This window comes from Taudactylus pleione, unplaced genomic scaffold (assembly GCF_031769625.1).
Source record: "Taudactylus pleione unplaced genomic scaffold, aTauple2 ptg000242l, whole genome shotgun sequence".
NCBI lineage: Eukaryota > Metazoa > Chordata > Amphibia > Anura > Myobatrachidae > Taudactylus > Taudactylus pleione.
In genome coordinates this window covers 3,458,576-3,474,359 of record NW_028284644.1, presented here as the reverse complement: position 1 = coordinate 3,474,359, position 15,784 = coordinate 3,458,576, and the positions used below count along the sequence as shown (strand labels likewise).

The 15,784-nt window shown below is 40.0% G+C and overlaps 1 protein-coding gene across 5 annotated transcripts in view; it reads left to right on the top strand.

Annotated features, from left to right (window-relative positions):
• The window catches only part of LOC148516718 (zona pellucida sperm-binding protein 3 receptor-like), a 200,861-nt gene that overhangs the window by 151,716 nt on the left and 33,361 nt on the right, over window positions 1–15,784 (top strand). For all 5 annotated transcript variants that reach the window (XM_088479634.1, XM_088479636.1, XM_088479632.1 and 2 more), the window contains 2 exons: window positions 7,175–7,363; window positions 7,796–7,831. In XM_088479634.1, the coding sequence (XP_088335760.1) occupies window positions 7,175–7,363; window positions 7,796–7,831 (225 nt within the window). The remainder of the gene's footprint in view (window positions 1–7,174; window positions 7,364–7,795; window positions 7,832–15,784) is intronic.

Sequence of the window (15,784 nt, the reverse complement as noted above, 5' to 3'; positions counted from 1 at the left end):
GCTATTAACCCCCGGGACGCCGGCTCCCAGCACCGATCGTGAAGTTCCTGGTGGTCTAGTGGACACGCGGGGTATGCCTCCATGGAGGAGGAGCCCGCCGCCACTGCCAGCGCTTCCGGTCTGTCCCCAGAAACTGGTGGCATTGGACTGCATTTTAAATGCGTGGATCACCGCAAGCAGTGACCTGCGACCTTACCTGCTCCCCATCAATCCGGCAGCAGTCCGTGGTGCCCGCAGAGTCCGGCTAGTACAGACTCTGGGGTCCCACTGAGATCCCCAGATCTGTACTGGCGTCTCAGCGCCGGCGGGGTGACGGAGCGGCAACTTGGACGTCCTATGGACAGTTCAACGCTGCCGCATTGAAGAGTCCAAAAGTAAATTAAAAACCTATGAACTCATAAAAATAAAATAAGCTATGGGGCTGCTAATCAGCCCCCCGCTGCGATAACGGTAACCCGACTCCGGCCGGGCACCAACTTAAACAGAGGTGCCTCTGGCTTGGGGGCGGAGTTATAGGGAGAGTGGACCCAGTGCATCCTTTAATTTGGTTCCCAACCTATACCCATGGTCATCCCTGTGGACCCCCTATGGACCCTAAAGTGGAAATACACAGTATTTACAGTTAAAAGTTCTACGCACTGTTAGCAGGGGATCGGTATGAAATACTGCCGGTAGACTGAACCCTTACTGGCTTATGTAGAAAAGTTTTGAAGCAAAACCAGTACAACAGAAATGCCCAATCATTCTCAACAACATAAATTTCAATAAAAGCTTTATTTAAAAAATGTATATGTGGAAAACAGATTACGTATAAATAAAGGAATAAAAAATACCAACTGAAATAAAGGTACTATAAAAATAAATATTTTAAAGATACTGCAAGAGCAGGAAACCTATATGGCTGCTTCAGTAACAATCATGTATCATGGACCTTAGATAAAAACTTCATCAAAAACAACGTGGCATTTGTAATCCCATACCAGATACAATAGTAATAATTGATTTTAGTAAACGGATGAAATGTTAGTAAGAGTAAACCAACTACATAGCTTGGACAGTCATTTCCCTAAGGCTAAAGCAATCAAATCAACAGTAGAGACAACTTAGTGGTCACATAGTCTTCCATATTAGGACCAAGTGGTGACATTGTGTTCAATTAATGGATCCACAAAGATTTCCATTATATTAATAATATAATAATAATATTCTCTATCTGCTCCCCTCTTTCTGGAGAGCTAGTATATTATCAATCTCAATACAACAAATACCGGAGGCCTAATGGGCCATATTCAAAAAAGTGTTTCTCAGATTACATTTTGCCCTGATTGAAGATCTGTAAATAGCAAATATCTTTTGCAAATTGTTTTAAGCCAGTCTACATGGATAGTAAATTAAAGAGATAGTAAGATCCAATGAGTTTAGAAAATGTTAATGCCATATTGTCTATAGCTTTCGTATGTATTTTCTGGAAGTGTATTTAGGTTAACATGCTATTACATGTGGTGCATCTACTACTTTTGATGCATCCAGGTTTGGCTGATGGCAGCAAAGATTCACTAAAGGGTTATAGGTTTCTTCACAATCAGCATGCACTATTCATTCCTCAAGGTTCTTGCCAACTTGTCCTTCAACAATGAAGGAAGATTCTTGTCTGTTGCTACAATCAGCCAATGTTTGTTAATTGACTGCTTAATAATATTGGAGGCTATAGTATAGCAGGTGTTTAATTAAAAAATCTTGATTTGCTTTTGTCTTTGGAAGTTGCCTTCAAAACCTTTATTATGTGCTCTAGAGCAGAGGTCCCCAAACGCGGTCCTCAAGGCACCCCAGCAGTTCAGGTTTTACACAGGTGGTTAAATCAAATTGACTGAGGTACTAATTAAGTCACCTATGGTCAAGCATCTGTATGCTTAAAACCTGGACTGGGAACCTGGGCTCTAGAGAAAAAAATCTTACACTTTCTTCTGTTTGTAACCCCTTTGTAAAAAAAGAACATTCAGCAATACTGGAATGATACTGGTCAGCTTTTAGTGTATCTGTATTATTAATATTATTTTTAATTAAAAATTTTGAATGAGGTAAACATTTTTCATTGGAAACTAATTATTTTTTTTTATAATGAAGTGATCCTCCTCCTTAATTTTTGCCACAAAATTTGATAATGAACCTCACCGAACAATTGAGTAAATTAATATCCCTGCACATGGCTAGGAGTTTCACTTCTGTACTGGGCCATAAAAGGAATATGTTGTCAATATAACATCTATAATAGACAACATGCTGTTCATAATTTGGTAGGATATATTGACACTCACAGTAATTTATGTAGATTTTAACGCAACTGGGGCCATATTTGACCACATCTCTGTACCATCTAGTTGTTCAAAATATTGCCATTTGAATGTAAAATAGTAGTGTGAAAGCTTCAGGTCAATCATGAATTCAGTAGGAGCATCCTGTTGTTTGGCTTGCATACAACTACAGTGGCTGGGGGACTGTGCATGCACATGACCTTTTCTTCACGTGCCCCCAAACTGCAGCATGATTGACATGCTGCGGTCGTTTAAGGGTGGGGACGAGGCTTCGCTGCCTGCCAGGGAGTGCTGAGGCCAATGTCTGTGTTTTCTGGCGCAGATTTACTGGCCTCGCAAGCAGGCAGGAGGTGGCCATTCTCAATAACTTAGGCTTACTCAGATGGCCAATGCTGCAAACATCGCGACCAATGGTTGCAATGTTGATTCAATCCTGCATCTCCAGGAGACATGGGATCGGAGATGCCGGCAGAAGGCGTCTCTTTCCTTCAGACTCCTCTTGCAGGTATTAGCATATTTTTCCACAGCAGCTGCGTCTGTGTATGTGTGTGTGTGTGTGTGTGTGTGTATATATATATATATATCTATATATATATATATATAGATATATATAGATATATATAGATATATATATATATTAGTTCCAAAATTGATCCGGCACTCACAGTTTAGATGAAAAGATACTTGCTCCGGTGCCCTCCTGTTACAGGGAACGGCGTCCCCACCATATACAAACGAAAAAGGAGGTACTCAGAAGTCTTGTAAAAACAAGAGACGCAGTGCTATGCTTTAATATATATCTTCATCTCATCAACGTTTCGGGGCCAACTGCCCCTTCATCAGGGTGTCATAAATGATAACATTGATAATCAAACATACTTTTATTACTCACCCCACCGGACGTAACAATATACACCAACCCTCTGCGCCACGCCGGGTCCAGGAACTCAATCAACAAGCGCACAGATGATTACTGTGTGCAGCTGATGGTCACGCGGCCACGCCGGGCGCACAGGATGACGACAGATATTGGATGGTAATTCAGTAGTCATGGCAACTCTGTGTAACAAACATAATAACACATATATGAATGCAAGTGTACATTATAATAAACACTCGTGATTGTGAATAAAAACATCAATCAATAAGTAAAAAATCAACCTAAGTCAATAATATATAAAAAGAAACATGTGTAAAATATTAAATAAATATGTGAAAAAAATAAATATTTAAAAAAACACGTGATGATAAATTTACTTAAATCAATCTATATAAAATAAAAAAGACATGTAATGTGAGTCTAACAAACGTGTAGTAATATTATTACAATGCCAGATTACCCACAACACTGGCCAATAAATATATGATGATAATACGTTTGACTCTAATAAAAATCTAAAATCCTATATCATTGCAAGACTTTTGAAAACACCATCCATGAATGTGTACCAAATGACCATATACATAAAAAGTGCTAAATAAAATAAAAACAAAGAGTGTCAATCAGTAGTATAAATAAATTCTAAAGATATAATTATCTGAACATTATATGTCAAATTACATGTATGACACTAATCAAGCAGTGGAATACTATAAAATGTAATAACATATAGATGTAACCCGTTACTGACATAATCGTATGGCTTACACGATTAAATCTACATCTAATGAACATCATACAAAGACATATATCATACATTAAATCACCTTATCGAAATTGCTATTACCACGTGTACGGAAAAATCTTCAAATACGAGAGGGATATAAATACTGTTTCTCAAATGTTAAACACACAACTAACATATAAACATAATATACTATGACAAATAAATGAAAATCCCAATAATCCAATGTAGCAAGGAAGCCATATATAAATAAGTGATGTAATGAACATTGACTGAATCACAACATTTAGGAATTAATTAAGTAAATCCAAACAAAACAGCAGTCTTCACAAACAATAAGTAAAAAAGACAAAAACATCGTAAAGAATGTAAAAAAATATATATATCATGAAGATATATTCAAAGAAAGCAACTCAACCCAAGCGTTTTATTTAAACCGAGGGGGCCATAGTGTCTAACCTAAAAATCCATGAAGCTTCAAGCTTCAACAGTTTTTTTGACCTGTCCCCCCCTCTTATCAAATCTGGGACATGGTCAATGATCTTATAACGCACTGTGGCTATATTATGCTTCAAAAGGGCAAAATGCCTAGCCACCAGTTGTTCACTGCTGCCTGACAAAAGCGCAGCTCTAATGGCGGCTCGATGTCGAGCCATTCTCTCTTTGAACTGGCGATCTGTCTTGCCCATGTAACATAACCCACATGGGCAAGACAGAATATACACCACAAACCGCGAACTGCATGTAAGGGGCCAATTGATACTGAATTTCTTCCCTGAATAGGGATGAACAACATAATTCTTAGTTTTTACAAGACTTCTGAGTGCCGCCTTTTTCGTTTGTATCTATGTATATGTGTGTATGTATGTATATATATATATATATATATATTTATATGTATGTATCTATACAGTATGTGTACATATATATGCATATATATAAATGTGTGTGTGTATATATATATATATATATATATATATATATATACATGTAGTAGATATATAATTACATGTGCTTATATATATATATATAATGTGTGTATACAGTATATATGTGTGCGTGTATATATATATATATATATATATATACACATATGTATTTATATATACATATACAGAATGTAGAAATGTGTGTATATATATATTATATACATAGTGTATATATGTATAGATATATAGATATATACTGTATGTATATGTGTGTATGTATATATATATATATACTGTGTGTATGTGTGTGTATATATATATATATATATATATATATATGTATGTATGTATAAACAATACATATGGGATGTAATTGGCATCCCAGCGGTCGGGATGCCGGCGGTCAGAATCCCGGTGACGGAATCCTGACAGCAGTTGGAATCCTGACACTGACATCTGGGCAATAAGTATTGGGGTTAGGCACTATAGGAAGGGATAGGGTTAGGCTGTGGGGGGAGGGAGGGTTAGGGTTAGGCTGTGGGGGGGAGGATTAGGGTTAATCTGTGGGAGGAAAGGTTAGGGTTAGGCTGCTGGGAGGAGGGTTAAGCTGCGGGGGGGAGGGTTAGGCTGTGGGGGGGAGGGTTAGGCTGCGGAGGGAGGGTTAGGGTTAATCTGTGGGGGGAAAGGTTAGGGTAGTTATTCTGACCGCCGGCATCCCGTACCCAACCCATACATATATATGGGTTAATGACTATGATGGAAGATGATGAGGGATGTGAAAATTATAGACTGAGCATGTTAAGCCATCAAAATGATAGGCAACATTAACCACGCCTCTTGTGCGGCACTAGCCATTCCTACCATGGTGTAGACCCGAGTCGGAGGGGTTCCCTTAAAAATGTTGCTGTGGGGCCCACAAAGTTCTAGTTACGCCCCTGCTTCTGTGTCATACGCAACAGCGACTTTGTGCATTTACTCAGGGTTACGCACAGTGGCCTAACTAGGGTATTTGCAGCCCAGGGCAAGTTGAAAAATGGAAACCCCCCCCCTTCTCCCCCTTCTACGTGCACGCCGAAGGGTCGCGTGATGAAAAATGGGTGTGTCACATGCCACAAGGGGCATGGTCACTGAAAAATGGGTCGTGTCAACATGACAAACACCCCTTTCTTGTCACTGGGAACATTATTTTCCATTCCATATGCACCTTAATGCCCCCAGTAGTAGTGCCCCTCTTGCAGTGCCCACTGTAGTAATGCTCCATATGCAATGTCCCCAGTAGTAGTGCCCTTTATACAGTGCCCCCAGTAGTGCACCATTATACAGTGTCTCCAGTTGTGCACCCTTATACTGTGCTCCCCTGTGCAGTGCCCCAAGTAGTGGTCCCCCTTATGAAGACCCCCAGTAGTGCCCCTTATACAGTTCCCCCAGTATGCAATGCCCCCAGTAGTGGTCCCTCTTATGTAGACCCCCAGTAGTGCCCCTTATACAATACCCCCAGTAGTGTCCCCCTTATGCAGGCCCCCAGTAGTGATCCCCCCTATGCAGTGCTCCTTATACAGTGCCCCCCGTATTGGTCCTCCCTATTCAGTGCCCCCAGTAGTGATACAGTGCCAGTAGTACCTCTTACAAAACACACACCGACATACATACACATAAAACACTGACTTACCTTACCTGAATCGCTGCTCCTGCCACTGTCTGCTCCTCCGACCTCCCGCTCGGTCCTGCTCGGTACTACGGGAGAGACGTCATGACGTCTCTCCCATCACCCACTGCAGGAGCCGGAAGACAGAGCTCATGAGTGAGCTCCAACCCGGCTCTGGCAGTGGGCGCAGCAGCCAATGAGAGTCTACCCGACTCTCATTGGCTGCTGAAACACACACATCGCCGCCGTGTAGTACGAGTGTACTGCCCAGTGCCGGTGGAGATGTGTGTGTAACTGTGTAGTGTGGACCGCACGCACTGTGGTCTGCATTACACTGACTAGGGCGGACCTGTACCGTGGCAGGCGGCACCGCCGATCCCACGGCGCCCAGGGCATGAGCCCCAGCAGCCCTGCACTAGTTTCGCCACTGGTGACGCATACACCTTGGGGGTTTTTAGAAAATTTTGCGCATGCATAGTAACAATAATTGCTCATCTACATACAGTAAACATCAGCATTGTGTGTGGTTATGGTGCTCCTCTGAATCAGTCCTTATATCTGTTCTACAAATTTGCTCATTTGTGTGTCTGTATTTTATATTCCTAGTATTTTCATTCCTGAACTACATTTAGATTGTTTGATGGACTGCTGTTTCTTTTTCAGCCGTGTGTGAATCACCTCCCACAGTCCCTCATGCAGAACTTGATGAAAATTCTGCCAACCTACCAAAGTACTTCAGTGGCACGACCGTGCATTACATCTGCATCAATTATTACAAACATGATCCTGAAAAAAAAAATACTATAACTTGTGAGGATAAAAGCTGGTCCAAGCCTGACCAGTTTTGTATAAGTGAGTACTTTTTGTTCCTCCTATAGCTAATGTTATGTGTGGAGAGAGAGAGAGAACAAAAAATAGTCGACATTCTGGAACAGTTGCACTAAACAAGGTGTTTTTATTAGTCATGTTGCATGTAAGTTGTCTTGAACAATAAACACACCTTGTTTAGTGCAACTGTTCCAGAGTGCCGTCTATTTTTTGCTCTCTCCACATTACATAAGACTTTGCACCTTTATTTTTTTTTTCTGTTGGGTGTCTGTATTATTTATGTAATATTATATTATATAACAGAAGTAAACATATTTTTGACAATTCAGGAATTAAAACATACAGTATAAATAAAAGATTCTTGATTGATTGAAATAAGTACCTGACAAGGTCCTGATTTATAATTTATAGTAATGATACTATTCTAAATCCAGTTGTATCTTTTCTATCTTTTAGAAGACCATTACCCCAACTACATTTACATCATCATAGGTAAGTAAGCAAAATTGTGATTGACCAATCAATTGGATGTGTTTGGTTGTGTTTGCATGTTTTTGTTTAGCATATTTTTTTTCTATCTTAGCACATTTTTAACTTTACATTGGATAATATTTTTCTCATTTGTCATACTGGACGCAAAGATATCAAAATGAAAGGCTATTACTGCACATGTTAAAATATTTACTTACATTTATGCTAGACCTGGATTAAAATGCCTTTCCAATTTAAAGAAAACCGGACCCACGGACTTAAGTACTGTCGTCTAAGGATTGTACTTCCCAAATGACGGCTCAGCTGCGGCATTTCACATAGAAATGAATTGGCTGAGCGTTCACTGGCTGAGAGAGGCAAGCCTCCGCCTCTCCCAGCCAATGAGTGGTTCCCACTATTGACTTCAATGGTGAGAACCGCTAGGTAACCTTTCGTAACCTAGCAGTTCCCACCATTGAAGTCAATGTCATGTCATTGTTTACCTGGCTGGGAGAAAGCGGGAATACCAACATAAGTATGATCAATTACACCTAGCTATGCGTAATGCTTATAAGACTCATTGATTCGGATCTGACTGACACTAATTTTGACTATAAACTCCACCGCCATCTTCTTGAAAGCTTTTAGCTGACCAATACGCATACTCATGCCAATTATGCAAATAAAAATTTTACTATATGTTTGGTAACAAATCCGTTCGCTTACTGGCCAATATGGCCATGTTGCAGCAACCAAGCCATTCTATCAAAGCACTGAAAGATCCTGTGATTCAGTGCTTTTACTATGAGGCTTTTTACTGTCAGGACAGGGGACTCTGGATTACCCGGGTGAGGTCTGTATAACTGCTCACTAACAACTCGGGAGGTTTGAAGTAATGAGGGGTGGATAAAACACTTCTTCATAGGTGTACGAGGTAACAGGTGTAAGCGGCAGGACAGTACTGTAAAGAGCAAGGACAATTCCTGACAGCCTTTGGATTTGGATAGATTCTTGTGGAAAACTTACAAGCATGAACATCAGTAGAATCGATCCAGGATCTTTCTTCTGGACCATTGCCCTTCCAGTCATGAGATATTGCAAATTACCAAAACAATGGCGAGAATCCAGGAACTGATCAAACGTAACACTTCTCTACGAATTTTGGTTTTAGGGGTGTTTGGTGTTGAAGACTGGAATCAATTTAGAACTAATGGTCGTAGAAGACATATATGGAATGAGTTAGGTATCTGCAAGTGAGGTGGAAGCTCAAGTTTGTAGGCCATAGGCTTTAGTACACAAGAAATTGGAAAAGTAACAAATTTCATGCTGTGAACCCTGAGTCAAAGATTCTGAGTTGAAAGCCAAACATGGTCTCCAGCTTTTAAAGAAATTACAGCTTGACGTTTCCGATCTGCAAATTTCTTGTAATTAGAAGAGGCCTTCTTAAGGGAAGCATTTACATTATTCCAAATTTTGGTGAAGGCCCATTAGTTTGGGGATTATATGCTATTGAGAATTTGATTTGTATTGCAGAACATAATGCTCTCCAGAACCTGGCCACAACTGTACATTTCAGTCTGAGATGATTTACTTTGGGAGACCATGGAGATGAAAATTTTCATGTATGAAGATGTGTGCTAATTCAAGGCCAGACAGAGGAATGAAAATAGCCATTTATAAAAAATGATCAAACACCACCCAGACAGTATTATATCCTTTGGAAACTCTCAAATTTTGGTACTGATTACAGTTGGAGAGGACCAACTGGTTTTTGATGTTGATTTTTTTTCTGGATATCCATATTCATACCCTCCAATGTGAGATCCCTCCGTGAGATTTAGCTGATCATAGACGCGTCAGCCCTGCAGACGATCAAAAGGTATAACTTCTCAACTAACAGGGGACACATGTGAAACTCCTTTTTGTTAACACATACAGTGCATCCGGAAAGTATTCAACACCCTTCACTTTTTCCACATTTTGTTATGTTACAAAATGGAATAAATTAATTTTTGTCCTCAAAATTCTACACACAATACCCCATAATGACAACATGTAAAAAAAAATTTAGCGATATTTGCAAATTTAATAAAAAATAAATAAATAAGAAATCACATGTAGATAAGTATTCACAGCCTTTGCTCAATACTTTGTTGATGCACCTTTGGCAGCAATTACATGATGCCACAAGCTTGGCACACCTATCTTTGGGCAGTTTCGCCCATTCCTCTTTCCAGCACCTCTCAAACTCCATCAGGTTGGATGGGAAGCATCAGCGTACAGCCATTTTCAGATCTCTCCAGAGATGTTCAATTTGTTTCAAGTTTTGGCTCTGGCTGGGCCACTCAAGGACATTCACAGAGTTGTCCTGAAGCCACTCCTTTGATATCTTGGCTGTGTACTTAGGGTCGTTGTCCTGCTGAAAGATAAACCGTCGCCCCAGTCTGAGGTCAAGAGCACTCTGGAGCAGGTTTTCATCCAGGATGTCTGTGTACATTGCTGCATTCATCTTTCCCTCTATCCTGACTAGTCTCCCAGCTCCTGCCACTGAAAAACATCCCCACAGCATGATGCTTCTACCACCATGCATCACTGTAGGGATGGTATTGGCCTGGTGATGAGCGGTGCCTGGTTTCCTCCAAACATAATGCCTGGCATTCTCGCCAAAGAGTTCAATCTTTGTCTCATCCTGGTCTGAGAGTTCTTCAGGTGCATTTTGGCAAACTTCAGGTGGGCTGCCATGTGCTTTTTACTAAGGGGTGGCTTCCGTGTGGCCACTCTACCATACAAGCCTGATTGGTGGATTGCTGCAGAGTTGGTTGTCCTTCTGGAAGGTTCTCCTCTCACCACAGAGGAATGCTGTAGCTCTGACAGAGTGACTATCGGGTTCTTGGTCACCTCTCTGACTAGGACCCTTCTACCCTGAGCGCTCAGTTTAGATGGCCGGCCAACTCTAGGAAGAGTCCTGGTGGTTCCGAACTTCTTCCATTTACGGATGATGGAGGCCACTGTGCTCATTGGGACCTTCAAAGCGCCAGATATTTTTCTGTACCCTTCCCCAGATTTGTGCCTCAAGATAATCCTGTCTCAGAGGTCTACAGACAGTTCGTTGGACTTCATGCTTGTTTTGTGTTCTGACATGCACTGTCAAGTGTGGGACCTTATATAGACAGGTGTATACCTTTCAAAATAATGTCCAATCAACTGAATTTACCACAGGTGGACTCCAATTAACTTGTAGGAACATCTCAAGGATGAGCACTGGAAACAGTATGCACCTGAGCTCAATTTTGAGCTTCATGGCAAAGGCCAAAAATTAATTTATTCCTATTTGAAATAAGGCTGTAATATAACAAAATGTGGAAAACCTGACGCACTGTGAATAATTTCCGGATGCACTGTGTATGTGTATATATATATATATATATATATATATATATATGTATATACATACACGCATAAATAAAAATATTGAATTTACTACTTGCATTAGCAGGCAGAGCTGGGCTGGGCTGTGATGTGATCTGCAGGGATGGTCTGGCAGGCAGGGGCCAGGGAGGCTCTTCACTGGCTACCATGCTGGTTTTGTGCCGCAGACTTCAAAGTCCCAACCACGCCTTGGCAAAGCAGGAACTCCCAGAAGGGCGTAGCCATGCCCCGCTAAGCCACACCCCCTTATGTATGCCGATCTTGTGACGCCAGTGCTATTATGAGTCAGTCTGACTCATTATAGTACCCGGCTAGCCACTGACTGCGGGCCCCTTCACCCCCTCAAATCTTTCACCCGGTGCACATGCACCCCTAGCCCCCCCTCCCTAGTTGCAGCCCTGATGTTGGCAGGATAACCTAGAATACTTAATATCAGCCTCTGTAGATTCTATAGTAAAAATCAATTGCTTTCAAGCAGAGATATTGTCTGACAACAAATATAACTTCTAAGAACAGTTTGGTTATTCAAACATAAAGAAAACAGAAATAAAGGTACTTGGCGCTGATCTTATTATAAATTACACTGAAACTGCTGCTCTCTCTATAGGAAGTCTACTCAAACTCCCTTTTTAAGACAAAAAATACAAATAGAAAAAAGAAAGCGCTGATTCAGCTGAATAGTATTAATATATTTAATATACCTCCATTGGTTCAAAAAAAGTCTATTCTCTTTTAAAAAACACAGATAAATATTTGCAACCAGCCTGCAAAAAAATCAACAATCCACATTTAACATAACATACAATAATGGGCCCACGACACACAATCTCTCTATACTTTGACATAAAAGATTTTATGATATACACCTAACCTTTCAGTAGTAAGTATTTCTACAGCAGCAGAGCAACCACTGTTCAATAAATAGATACACTTGTAACAAAAATAGAAATCAAACTGATACAAGGTGAATAAATCTGTTGCTTCCTAGATTTCTCTAGGTAGTATATTGTTACAGACTGTCAGCAGTCTCAATTCAAATACAGTTGTAGAAAAAACACCTGAAAACTAATACATATTAATACACCTTTTTTCTGCCAATGTAGGTACTAGGCAGTATATTATTTCAGACTATCCTCAGTCTTGATTTCAAACAAATCCCTAATTGTAGAGGAAATATGAAAGCTGTTTTAGACCCTCACCGGTCTTGATTAATATATAGTCCTTTCAAGACAATTTGTTTAATCCCTTCCGCAGGATGTTAGCAAGTGTATTTAAATCACAGTCTCCTTCATAGGCCTTTAGGGAATAAACACAGTCAGGGAGTTCCTCTTAATTATGGTGAGTTATGCTCTCAATTTCATATCCCACATGGTCATGTACTATGTAAAGAGGGTTATATACATAGAAAGAAAAGAAAAAAAAGTTTTTTTGTATAAACTCCTCTTTACCGGGATAGACTGGAGGTCTTTCTAGCATTCAGCTTGCTGCGGCTGCACGCCTTCACTAGCCGTGCTGTTACACCTGTGTAGTGTCCAGAAAGCCACCTCCGTATTTATTAGAGATCCTCCGCATAGGTAGCTTTCTGCGGCTTACCTCGATGTTGGTAATTTATCTCTGTGGGTACCCTTCAGAGTTGGATTTTCAATATATGTGGAGCTGTATTTGCCGGCGTCTCTGCAACAAATAAAACGTGTTTCTCCGCCTGGCTGTCAGCGGCTTCCTCAGTTAGTGTTAGTGTCTAACTGAGGAAGCCGCTGACAGCCAGGCGGAGAAACGCGTTTTATTTGTTGCAGAGACGCCGGCAAATACAGCTCCACATATATTGAAAATCCAACTCTGAAGGGTACCCACAGAGATAAATTACCAACATCGAGGTAAGCCGCAGAAAGCTACCTATGCGGAGGATTTCTAATAAATACGGAGGTGGCTATCTGGACACTACACAGGTGTAACAGCACGGCCAGTGAAGGCGTGCAGCCGCAGCAAGCTGAATGCTAGAAAGACCTCCAGTCTATCCCGGTAAAGAGGAGTTTATACAAAAAAACTTTTTTTTTTTTTCTCTTTCTATGTATATAACCCTCTTTACATAGTACATGACCATGTGGGATATGAAATTGAGAGCATAAGTCACCATAATTAAGAGGAACTCCCTGACTGTGTTTATTCCCTAAAGGCCTATGAAGGAGACTGTGATTTAAATACACTTGCTAACATCCTGCGGAAGGGATTAAACAAATTGTCTTGAAAGGACTATATATTAATCAAGACCGGTGAGGGTCTAAAACAGCTTTCATATTTCCTCTACAATTAGGGATATGTTTGAAATCAAGACTGAGGATGGTCTGAAATAATATACTGCCTAGTACCTACATTGGCAGAAAAAAGGTGTATTAATATGTATTAGTTTTCAGGTGTTTTTTCTACAACTGTATTTGAATTGAGACTGCTGACAGTCTGTAACAATATACTACCTAGAGAAATCTAGGAAGCAACAGATTTATTCACCTTGTATCAGTTTGATTTCTATTTTTGTTACAAGTGTATCTATTTATTGAACAGTGGTTGCTCTGCTGCTGTAGAAATACTTACTACTGAAAGGTTAGGTGTATATCATAAAATCTTTTATGTCAAAGTATAGAGAGATTGTGTGTCGTGGGCCCATTATTGTATGTTATGTTAAATGTGGATTGTTGATTTTATTGCAGGCTGGTGTATATTTTATACGGTTGCAAATATTTATCTGTGTTTTTTAAAAGAGAATAGAGTTTTTTTGAACCAATGGAGGTATATTAAATATATTAATACTATTCAGCTGAATCAGCGCTTTCTTTTTTCTATTTGATTATTCAAACACCTTGGATTACAATCAATTGACGCTTTTCACACGTTCATTTAATATTTTTTTCTCTTGCATTACAGACAATACACATGCAAAAAAAATGTTTTCAATACAATCAAACAATATAATTATATTGTCTTCTTCAAACGATATTTTTTCAAGATTTTAATTTATATGCAATCATTTATTTTATGTTGTGTTTTCTGTTTGTGTATTACATACATAAATTATGTCCTTTTAGTATAATTATTTTATTATTAATTTAAATGAAACTGACAGTGTTGATTGAAAGCGCAGCCAATCTCTTGAATGTATTCAGACATTGCAGAAGTCTCCAGCACGGATAACGGAAATGTTCACCCTCTAGGTGGAGATTTTTCTGGGATTAATTCAATAGCACAGTCCTATTTTCAATGTATCAGCGGCACGTTCACTGAAAACATCAAGATAGTCTTTACAGGGTTCTGGAACAACTACAGACCCACCAGACTGGGTTACATGTAGTGGTATCACACAAGATAGGCAGGAGTGAAAACAAGAGGCACCCAATGACTTAAGCTGTGATGTAGGCCAATCAAACTGAAGATTATGAAGCAGTAACCATGAGAGACCAAGGACAAGACAATGAGTAGCTTTGGGAATCATTTGTTCACAATGCAGTGATCCAACCTTCATAGACAATGGAGTAGTGAGTAATGAGACCTCCATGAATGTGACACTCATCCACTGTTGTAAGAAAGACCAGTTTAGATAAAGCGTTGATGGGAATGGAAGTTTCTTGAACTAAAGATGATATGATGAAATTCCTGGTAGCTCCAGAATCAACCAAGGCATTAAAAGATTTTGGTCCTAGTGGAGTGGTCAAAATTACATTCAACAGACACTCAGACTTTGGGGAAGATTTTGCTACTAACCCCAACCTGAGTTTCCCAGATCTGGAGTTTCTCTGGAGATAGTCGTGAGCAGTTAATCTGCATATGCTCATCAGCCGGAGGAGGAGAAACTTGAATCATTAGTTTCTGAACTTGCAGGCTACTTTGTCTCAAAAGCGAAGATCAATTTTAATTCAGAGAGAGATCAATTCCGGCAAAGTCCCAGGAGGATCACGAGATACCAGCTGTCACGCCTGAGGGTTGGAACAGGCGTGGGAGGCAGAAGTGGAGGTCGATGGTCCCGAAGGCGAGGACAGTAATGCAATGTTTTTATTAGGAATGAGAACTGGAGATAATTATACTGTATAGATGAGTAGAATCAGGTTGGGACCGATGATGCTGGATTGTTAAGTAGCGCTGGAGTGACCGGTAATTCTGAACTGAAGAGCTAGATCAGTTTGTGATGTTGATGAATTGAAGAACTTGATGGATATGAATCCGATGTTGAAAAATGTATGAACTTGATCGGTTTGAGACCAATGTTAAAGAATTGAAAAACTTAATTGGTATGAATCCGATGTTGATGAATTGATGAACTTGATCGATTGGTACCCAATGTTGATGAGTTGAGGAACTTTATTGATATGAGTCCACTGTTGCTAAATTGATGAACATGATCGGTTGGGAAAATGTTGATGAATTGAAGGACATAATTGATATGAGTCCAATGTTGGAAGCATCGGTTGAGACCGACGGTTGGAGGTATCGACTGGAACCGATGGTGGCTGTAAGAACAAGTCTCAGTGAAAAACTAGACTGGTGTACAAGGTGTAG